The sequence below is a fragment of the Phaethon aethereus genome (assembly GCF_964289735.1).
Source record: "Phaethon aethereus genome assembly, chromosome: 9".
Taxonomy (NCBI): Eukaryota; Metazoa; Chordata; class Aves; order Phaethontiformes; family Phaethontidae; genus Phaethon; species Phaethon aethereus.
In genome coordinates, this window is record NC_138585.1 from 11,828,983 (window position 1) to 11,839,784 (window position 10,802).

The following is a 10,802-nucleotide window of genomic DNA, read 5'->3' on the forward strand; positions in this document are numbered from 1 at the left end:
ATAACGGTCAGATCTTTTTATCTGGGAAGGCATAAGTTACTTTTGGTGGGTCCGTAACTGGGAAATAAGATTTCAGTTTTCAGATTGTCAGGTAGATATGCATTTAAAAAAAAATCTTCACAAGACAGGGATATGGAGATTAGAAAAAATACTGTGTTATTTTCACATAAAATACATAAGTATGAAATTTTCTGCTCCAGAGATTATCTTTATTAGCTTATTTTATCTACTTAATGGTGTTGTACTTTGAACAGAAAAAATCTACTTACTCAAATTCATTCCTTTTGACATTATCCAGTTCATTGAGTAAAAAGATTACACGGTTTTATCACTTGAGGGTTAAACATTTTAAAAGGAACAGCAAGACCCCTTTCTGTGGCTGTGTTTATAATCTTGTACTAAAATACAAGCAGTGAGGTAGCAAACAAATTAGGCAAAACCCTTAAAAACAGTTTTAAGTTCACTTTGTATTATGAAAATTTCTACCATTGGTCCAGCAGTACTTCATTATGTTTAGTGTTAAGTTTTGAATAGTTGAGAAACATTAGATGTGTAGTAACAATTACAGGATTTGAGGTGTTTGAGATGTTTTATAGGTAAAAATATTTTTTCCAAGTACTAATATTAAATTCTAGTTGTAGTGAGGGAAGTATTAAACACTGTGGAGTAGCTTATAAAATATACATATATTCACAAAGCAGAAGCGCTAATAGAGGACAATACTGCATACACATTTCTTCTCTTTGGGCGAAGAAAAAAAGGAATGAAGATGTGTCAGGTTTACTACATTGTGATATAATATTGTTAGTGACATTTTCATTTTAATCAAGGTTTTACGTGGAATTGTGAAAAAATGTGACTTCTGAATTTTGTTTCTTTATTTTAGGATGCACAGACTTCTAGAACATTAACTCTTATATCAAAAGCCATCCAGACTTTGGGGAGTTGGGGAAGTTTGACCAAAAGCAAACTTGTAAGGCTACTAAAAATCTTTCTGTTTTCATAGACAGCATTCTATGAAAGTTTATTTATGTCAATATACCTTTTCTTTCAGTCAAGTTTCAAGGAGACGTTTATGTGTGAGTTTTTCAAAACATTTCAAGAAGAAAAATTTACTGAATCTGTTAAAAAGGTACCTTTTGACTAGTTTTTTTTTTTTTAATGGTTGATGTATCTGATCAGTCTTCATTATTAGAAGGTTGTGGTGTTGTTCAGTTTTCTACTAGACAGAAAAAGAAAAGTTGTGGTCCATTTCAGACTTTTTTAAAAAAAAAAACAAAAACCAAACATCCACACAATTGAATACAAAAGACTTATACATAATGGACTGAGCTAATTTAGTTTAAAATATATATATATAAATTTTTTGAAACAGACTTTATTAGATCTGCTGTTTAGGAACTAATTAAAGAAATCTTGTGTGGCTTACGGGCATTCCTTGTTACATTGTTCCAAGTCCCTGCAATACATTTAAATTTCATCTGTTGCATAAAGTAATTGCTATGTTCCAGAAGAAGCTGTACATGTATATTACTGAAATAGTTTTTGATTGTTCTGTGTTTCTGAATAGTATATATTCCCTGTATTTTTCCTTAAGTTTCTAGATGATTTGTCCTCTACTGAAAGTAAAGAGCCCAGTGGTCTGAGTGAGCCAGTACATCTAAAAGAAGGGTAAATACATCTTGAGTCTATATTGTGCAAACCAGAATTGACTTTACTGGTTTTTTATTAATGCCAATTAATAAAAAAAATCTGCTATTAATGTCAGATTAATACTCATTAAAATGTTTGATACACTGTAGAAATTATGGTATTTGTAATCTGTGATAATTCTTTGTTAGTTTGCAGAATTAGTTTAACAGCTGTAAACTTTCATAATTCATCTCTTAAATACTTTGGAAAAAATACTTCAAAGCAGCTTAAAATGTATTAAAGCCTGTCTGCATTTCTGTTAAAATTCAATGTGTGTTCTGTGATGGCTTATTCAGGATTGTGAAAGTGTATTTTAAAAGAACTTATTAATTTATTTTAGAATTACTTTGCATGCTGTTTAAGGCTAGGAAGCTAAATGTTCTGCCTTTAAAGTACAGTGAAAAATTACCCTGTAATTGGAATACCTAACAGTAAATGATAGAATGCTTTAATAAAAATTTACGTGATAATAACTCTTTCTAAGAAATGAACTGTCTTTTTTTGACATTGATCAAGAGTAGCTGATGAATTAATTTGAACAACATTTATGAGGGAAAAAATATTTGTATTTACCCGAGAATCAGATTCATAACAAGTAAAGATGCTTCTGTGAAACAAGCATCCAGATTTCAAACAAGGAAGAAATGTACCTCTTACTAAAATACTAAATAGAAACGGAGGAGACAATTGTAGTGGATCAACACTTAGTTACAGCAATTTGGAAGCTAAGCTGTATTGATGGCTGTTAGCTGAAAAAAAAATAGTTGCCAATGAGTACACTTAAAGAGTCCTGACTACAGTTTGTGTCTACTCTTGCTATTGAGTTGTTCAGCATCATTTCATTTATATCCAGTTTCTGATCTGGGTAAGGCCAAGTACATTGACATGTAGAAAGTGGCAGGAGAGAGAGAATCTTATAGTTGAATACACCTTACTCCCTTTTGTGAAAATTTTGAGTTCTGGATCCAAATAAGTAAGTACCCACTCCAAATTTACTGCTACAAACACGAGTCTGGATTATGTATTTTTCAAAGTCCTTTCCTGTTTACGGAACTCTGTACACAATCATCCTATTGGGAGGTAATCCTGAAGATCTGTTTTGAACAACTAGTAGATTTTTTTTTTTAATCTACAATGAAGTAGGTTTTTATGTGGCTGCATGATAAACAATAATGTGTTAAAAATTGTTTTGAAAGCTCTTCAGGAGTCTAATGGTTGCATTTCATTTGATTCTGTCTTTACAGAGAAATGTACAAAAGAGCTCAAGGAAGAACTCGGATTGGTAAAAAGAATTTCAAGAAGCGGTGGTTCTGTCTAACGAGTAGAGAATTCACCTACCACAAACAGCAAGGTAAATTATGTTTATTTTTTATAGTTATTTATATGTCCTCAATATTATCTAAGTGTTTGCATCTGGTGCTTTTTAAAATGCATAATTTTTTTCTTTTCCTGAAGTGCATATGATATGTTTTAGTTACTGTTGCCCTGATTACCAAATGCTTCTGTCTGATTCATGTACATTTTCCTCAATAATAAGAATACACATTTTGAGAATTTAACCTACAGTATCAGTGCACTGAGGTTAAAAAAACCCAGTTTTTAAAAAATTACTTCACTCATCTGTTTACAATTTTTTACAGATAAAGAACCAATTTTCACTATTCCAATCAAAAACATCCTTGCAGTGGAGAAACTTGATGAGAGTTCCTTCAACAAGAAAAATGTGAGTCAAAAGATAGGTTATATGTAATTCTTGATGAGTTCTTTAGATAAAAGATTATAATTAGCCTATAGAGTTACTGAAACCCCATTACTAAAAATTTCAGAAAAAAATCCTTTTTTGGATCAGGAATAAAAAGCTGTATACAGTATTTCCAAGTACTCTGAACATGGAACTTAACCTGGAGATTTGGATCTCTCTATCAATGTTTTTGACTGATTTTGTGACTTCTGCACCCCTTTCCAAATTTCTGGAATGAAGGTTAAAACTACTGTGACCTTATTACAAACCGCTTTTATGTAAGGTATTAGTAGTATGTATTATATTATGTTCTATTAGAAATACATTATTACCAAACTTGTATTTATTCCTTTTGATGAGAACTTCCTACAATACCTTCATCAGCTGAGACAGTTGTCTGCTCACAGCCTTATTCTGGACCTGTAACACATCAGTATTTCTGTTATCTCAATTAAAAATTCTGAGGCAGTGATAAAAGCACAGCTGTTACTTAGGCTGAGAATGGCTAAAGGAGAGACTTCTGGGAATCTTCTGTTATTCTCAGGGTATGAAGCATGAAGTTCTGAGGTCATATTTAAAGATACATGAATGAAGAGGACAGAAAATGCATCATGTTCTAACTCTTTAAGGTTTCTTTTTTGGATGAGGAAATGGTGTAGATGTAACACAGGGAGCTGTTTTGGCTTTTTTTTCTTCCCCTCCTAAATAGAGCTGTGTAGTAATGTGAAAGAGATGAAAAAGCTTCTTTCCTCCCTTGTCTTACTTTCTGTCTTAATTTGGCTTTGTTGAATTGTCTGAGCCTCTGAAATCTATTTTGACATATCCAAAGTTGCTCAGTAACTGGATCTTTTTTTTTTCTTACTGAGCAGAATAATGTTGTGTTCCTTCTACAGATGTTTCAAATACTACATGGAGAAAAGCCACTATATATCCAAGCAAATAACTGTGTAGAAGCTAGTGAGTGGATAGAAGCTCTTTGCCGGGTAACGAGATGCAACCAGAAGAGGCTTAGTTTTTACCATCCTTCTGCTTTTCTGAATGGGAACTGGCTTTGCTGCAAGGCTACGATAGAGAACACAGTGGGCTGTGCTCGTTGCACTGCGTAAGTTGTGTTCTCAAAATGAATTGTTCTCAAATGAAAATACGTGTGTTTTGTAGGACAAATAATGTATGATTTCCTATACAACTTGAGACTCTGAAGGCAAGGCTTTCCCTGTCTACTTCAGCAAGTTATGCTACTAAAAACATGCCATACTAATAAGGCCTGAAGTACTGGATTTTACTAAGTCTATTACTTTGTCAGCCACCATATGAAATGAATGTAACCAATTCAGCATGTAAACCAGAAATATTGAATGGTTGATTTCTTTCCACACTGAATAACAGATTTAATAGCTCACATTTATTCAGATGCCAAGCTGAATGCAGAAATATGACATGCCTAGGTCATCTATATGGAATAATTGAAATACCTTGCTGCGGACTGCTCAGCCCGGAAGTGTATCTCTTTCCCTAATGACATTGTCTTGTTTTATACATTCACTTCTTTTATTTTAACCTCACATATTTTAAAACACAGTGTACTAAGAACATCAGCTAAATAATCTTGGATGTAGATTCTAACAAATCATTTGGGTTTTGTAGGTATGTCAGGAAAACGAATAACATCTTAAAAAGCACTAATGCATTAAGCTGCTGATTTCTGAAAAAAAAAAAAACAAACAAAAACCAAATGCTCTGATATTTTTAAAAAATTTATCCTTAACTGGATAGGTTGCATAATTTACAGAGTAAAGGTCTCAGTCAGTCTTCTAAAACTCAGTGCAAGTCCTACAAGATAACTTTCTGAGAAAAAAAAAAAAAAAAAAAAAAATACTACTTTTGTATTACTCAGTTCATTCCTGTATTAGGTTTCTCAGCAGTGCTAAAGATTCCCGTTACTAAATAACTTCTGGTTGGTTTTGTCTTTCTGGGTTTTTTAACTTTCTGGTTTAGGAATGTATCTTGTCCTTCTGTTCTGGTTAATGTTTAATTGTTATTTAACAACAAATTATCCTTACTTTGATATTTTAAAAAATATTTTTCTCTTGACATACTGAATAATAAATTCTATGGAAAAGAGCAATTTTTAGTATTGCTGTATTCAGTGCCCTCCAAACTGTATATGCCTGTTTCCATAGAACACTTGCAATGAATGCTGTTTTGTGTAGCAATTGTGAAGCTGTTTGAGACATATTAGACATATTAAAAGGCTAATATAGACATGTTAAAAGGCTAACTATATTGAAACAGAATCAGTTTTTACTTGCTTTCCAACCTTTCAGGAATTACTTATATTGACTACCTGTCTCGTTTTTTTTGTCTTTTAGAGATGTTCCTGCTGATACTCAAATTGAGATTGACGGAGACAGAGAGGCAGAAAGAATTTACTCACTTTTCACTATCAACATGTCTAAACTACAGAAGTTGGAAGGTACTCAATAATTCAGCAGAATTATACTGATATTATTCAACTCTTAATTCTTTAGGCCCATAACATCATTTTCATGTCTTAACAGTTTACTTGAAAATAATAGAGAGGAGAGACACAGATTATATTTTTGTTGTCTTAGTGTTCTGGTATCAGACATTCTTCAGTCTTTTTTTACAGTAGACATGAGGCATGCACATTGTTCTAATACAATTTGCATACATGAAATATCTTTAATAGTCTTAAAACAGAGACCGCAACTATAGCAGGTTGCTCTTCTGTCTTTGCTCTCCTTTTCCTGACTATGGAGTGAATTTTGAACATGGTGGAGTTGCAGGAAAGCATTGGTCTTCTGTTAATGAGAACAGGAGAGAGCTGGATGCGCAAGATGCTGAACACAACCAGCGGAGAATAAGCCACAGAACTGTAAATTCGTCTAGTTGATACTGTCTTCTGCTTTTGCCTTAACCTATTTTATGTATAAGCTAGAGTAACTTTACATTTCAGAATTTCGGAGTCACCATAAGAGTTAGATCCGTTTGTTAATTATCAAAAATCTAATTGGGGTAATTGTGGTAATTTTTGTAGAGGCTTGCGGAAGTATAGCAGTCTATCAAGGTCCACGGAAAGAACCAGATGATTATTCTAACTTCACAATTGAAGATTCTGTAGCAACTTTTCATACACTTAAACAGATAATAGATATAGTAGAAAAGCTGAATGAATCGCATGAAAAATACCGAAAGAAGAGATCATCTAGTGCTAAATATGGTAGTGAGTAAGTATCTTATGTAATTTTGACATACATAAAATGTGTATTTTTAAAAAACTAAATCACAGAGCAGGGCCAGGCTTGTTGAAGTAGAAATAATTAAGCTAAAGGTAGATTTAGACAACACAAAGACGTGGAGAAAATAAGGTACATCATTTGGAGCAATGCAGCTTTTTAGGAGTTGTTAGAGGATACAAGAAGTTCTTCTGGTGTGAGATTCATCTGTGTTCCTGTTGAGAGTCCCATAAGTGGGTGCAATGACTCTGTCATTTCCTTGCAACTTAGTATCTGAAGTGCACACCAAATTTACCCTCGACTGTCTGCCTACCTTGTAATTTTTTTTTATTTTTCAAATTTCAGTTGAGAAATAATTAAAATATCAAGTTATATAACTGTAAATATTGCACTGCAGAAACTTATATTCCATGCAGTATATTTCCTGTTTGTAATTCACTTGCCCTACTCAATGATAAATACTATTTCTGGTGAAATTAAAAAAAAAATCTTTTCTTTGACGTACATTGTTGTTCCAGAGCAGGCTCCTTCAGTTCTCTCCAGTCCGGGCTGATATCTATGGAACGCCACTAGCAAGTTTTCTGATTTCTTTTTTTGCATCACTAAGGCTTCATTCACCAGAAAAAAGAATGCTCAAACCCTGATTTGATTTGTCTAGCTTAGTATTTGACCCAAGTTGTTTAGAAAAATTGACTTTGATTTAGAGATCTCACATGAAAGTATGTGAGGTTTTCCACAAATCATGAAATTTCACAAGTAATGGTAGAGATTATGCAAAAAATACAGGTTTGCTTTATAAATTAAAATTGTATGATGAGAACTAGAAAGCAAATGTTAACCTTAAAAATATTTACATGTAATATTTTCTTTTTTCCAGAGAAAATCCAATTGTTGGAAAAGTTTCCTAACCAAAACAAACTGTGGCTCACTTGGATGAAAAAAGAAACTGGAAATGTTGTTGAGTGTTTCGGTTTTTTGTTTTGTGGGTTTTTTTAAAATTCATTGTGGATTTTTACAAAGTATTTAAGAATGAACATAAATGCTAGTTATGTTGACAATCTATTTAATATTTAATAGAAAAATATCTACTTGGAAATCTGGTCTTAAGGTTTATTCTCATTTTGCTGAAGAACTTGAAGTTCCAGGTTCTTGAAGTGACAGGTGTGAATAAATGTAAATGTTGTTTTGCCATTGTTGTCTTATTGGAAAGAACTTTCTAAACAAATAAGCTTTTTAAGGGAAGAAAATCCACATGGCATTTGTTGGTTGGATTACATCTCTCTACATACACTGCAGAATTGCATGAGTTTACCATGGGTGCCTGCCCTGCTGATAGGGATCTTGAAACAGAAATCCCAAGATAACATGACATGGAAAGGACCTGAATCTTCACACTCGATTCATTTGACTTTTTTCCTTGTATTAGGTGTTGTCAGGACTTGATTATCTACAGCTGAAGTCTTACAAAATCATGCAGTGTGCTGCAAATAATCTGGACAGCAGATACCAGTGTTAGTTATATTTTTAAGTACTAAAGAAGAAGTAGTCAGGGAACTTATGTTGTACCTCTTGTTTACATTTGGGGTGAGTAATATATGGAGTGACATTAGACCACTATCTATTTTCTTTAAGATTTTTTAACGTACATACTTTTTTCTTAATCTAAAGAAATGCAGGGTAGCAACAATCTTTTTAAATAAGTTTGCCTACAGATAGAAAAATTTAAATGTGAACAGATTGTGGTTAAGTGCTGATCAATTTACATCATCCCATGTATGATTTTATTTCTTTTTTTTTTTCTTTAAGTAATAACTAGGTCCAGCTCACCTTTTGACTACAAATCTAATAAATAATCTCTATTGTAATCACTCAAGCACTTTAGATATCTGGACTATCCCAGATTATTTTTAGATACTTTGTAGTATCTGCTTGTTATGATCAGTTGAATGATCAACCATTGTTTTGTCTTTAAGCAATGCTTCAGTGAATATTTTTATATCTTTTGTTATATGGATTCATATTTGCCACTTAACACAATTTTAAACTGGCATTCTTGACTTCAGTAAGATTAATTTTTGCTCACTTCATCTGAGAGGTTTATGCTGAAAGAACATGTATGTATATAACAAGGAAGAAGCAAAGGTAGTACTGTGGCAACTTTGCTTCATCAGTATTAAATACAGTGGTACTCCTTGGAATGTTATTTTTAATAATAACTATATGAGGTACTTTTATTTTTGGACCATTTGCTGTGGGGTCTTTTGTTGTTTTGTTGGATGTTTTTGGTGTGGTTGGGTTTTTTTTGGTGTGGGGTTTGGTTTTTTGATTTTTTGGGGTTTTTTACAATCATGATTTGGCCAAATTAATTAGGAATGTAACTTACAAATAGAATAAAAATCCACAATGCTTGAAACTGTAAGCTGGTTAAATTACTATACTATTATTATACTGTTGTAGGGAGGCTTTCTGCAGTAGAAGCAAGTTGGCAAGACAGGATTGAAATCTCTTTTGGAATGAATGTAACTTGTTAGATTAACTATTTGGTTTAATACCAGACAGACTATTTTAGAATATCTGGGATTCAGTACCAGTGTCTGCAAAAATCACAATCATTTAATCACCTCAGCTGTTTTTGCCATTTCCTTTGTTACACATTTGATGTATTCTAAGGGACTTTTATTTGCCAACAGTTGAAAGGGGGGGGAATATATTGATGCCAATAAATGCCTTTTGCTAATGTAAAGTGGGTCTGATTAATTGCCATTAATAAAAAGCTGCCATTAAACAAAGTTGAATGTGGTTGAGTGTCAAAGTTAGGTTTTGCTGGATATGGATTAACCTAGAGGCCAGGTCTCTTTCTTGGAGCCATTTTCTGTTGTTTTCAAAGTCAAATTTATGAAAAAATAAATTGTAAACTCTTGCAACACTTGTTTTAAAATATGCACTTTTTTTTGCTTTGGTACTGGAATATCTAGGAAGAAAACAAAGGCCATTTAATATTTGTGACCATTAAGAATTAATTTCTCATTTCATAATTTTTTAAAATGCAGTAGATGTTCTAGAATTTAATTAGGTACAAGTAGGATGATTAATAATAACAGTTGCCTTCATTCTGATTTAGTCTAGAATGATGTTATTCAGTAATTAGTTCTGTTAGGATTGTAAATTATCATTAGTTTTAATTTGTATTATGACGATGTATTGTTGAATGTATTTTTATTTAAATTTTATTTTCTTATCAAGACCTTAAAATGTTTTGTAACATTGCTTGAGAACTCACAAATAAATTACAACAAATGAGATATGCTGTGTGTTTGTTTGGAGATATGCCTGGCTTTTTTAAAATGTAAGAATTATCTGAAGATTGAATTAATACAGGTTTACATACACAAGTTTGGTATAAAGAGTGAAATCTAGTTGACAGGAAAAAAATACAAAATTAAGTTGAGGAATCTTGCATGGTTATCTACAGCATTATTACATTCTAACTAAGATTGATGGTTGGAGAGAGAAGTGGTAGTTAATCATTTAGCATAGTGGCGTGCATAGAAGCCTTAGTAATTTGACAGTGTTTAAGTGTGCAATGACTAGTCTGATGTACTGGAGGATATCTAGCACTATGTTATTAGTACTGTATGACTATTTTTTTTTCCTGCTTACTGATTTGTCTTTAATGACATGTCTTGTGTACTAGTACCAGCTATATAATTTGTCAGACGTATTTTAAATATATTGCATGTGGAAAAAAATATTCTTTATGTTTCTCAATCTTCTTTCTTCATGTAATCTGGACTTTTTTTTCTTTTTGACACCTGCTCTCCCCTCCTATGCTTATGGGCATTTTTTATAAGATAATTTTGTACAAACATTTTTTTAATGCCTTGAGATGTTTTGTTTCCTTGTACAGAGAGCTGACCTGTTGTCCTTTACTGCTGGCATGGAAGCTCCTATTAGGAGTTACAGTGCAAACCTTCCAGCCATTTTGGAATTAATTTTATTAATTCTGAGGTAAGCTGTATTAAGGCCCAGACTGAGTGGTCGCTATTAATTTGCAGAGATCAGAAAGCAGAGAAGTTAAAGATTACATTAGAAGTACTGGAGGAACTTTTTTT

The 10,802-nt window shown here is 32.5% G+C and overlaps 1 protein-coding gene across 1 annotated transcript in view; it reads left to right on the forward strand.

Moving 5' to 3' along the window:
• RASA2 (RAS p21 protein activator 2) overlaps positions 1 to 7,598 on the forward strand; it is a gene marked incomplete at both ends in the record, with an annotated part of 43,798 nt that extends 36,200 nt beyond the window's left edge. Inside the window, 9 exons of the mRNA XM_082003671.1 lie at positions 887 to 973; positions 1,055 to 1,132; positions 1,598 to 1,671; positions 2,937 to 3,043; positions 3,333 to 3,415; positions 4,327 to 4,535; positions 5,803 to 5,906; positions 6,492 to 6,681; positions 7,568 to 7,598. Coding sequence (XP_081859797.1) covers positions 887 to 973; positions 1,055 to 1,132; positions 1,598 to 1,671; positions 2,937 to 3,043; positions 3,333 to 3,415; positions 4,327 to 4,535; positions 5,803 to 5,906; positions 6,492 to 6,681; positions 7,568 to 7,598 — 963 coding nt within the window. The remainder of the gene's footprint in view (positions 1 to 886; positions 974 to 1,054; positions 1,133 to 1,597; positions 1,672 to 2,936; positions 3,044 to 3,332; positions 3,416 to 4,326; positions 4,536 to 5,802; positions 5,907 to 6,491; positions 6,682 to 7,567) is intronic.
• Positions 7,599 to 10,802: the final 3,204 nt, after the last annotated feature.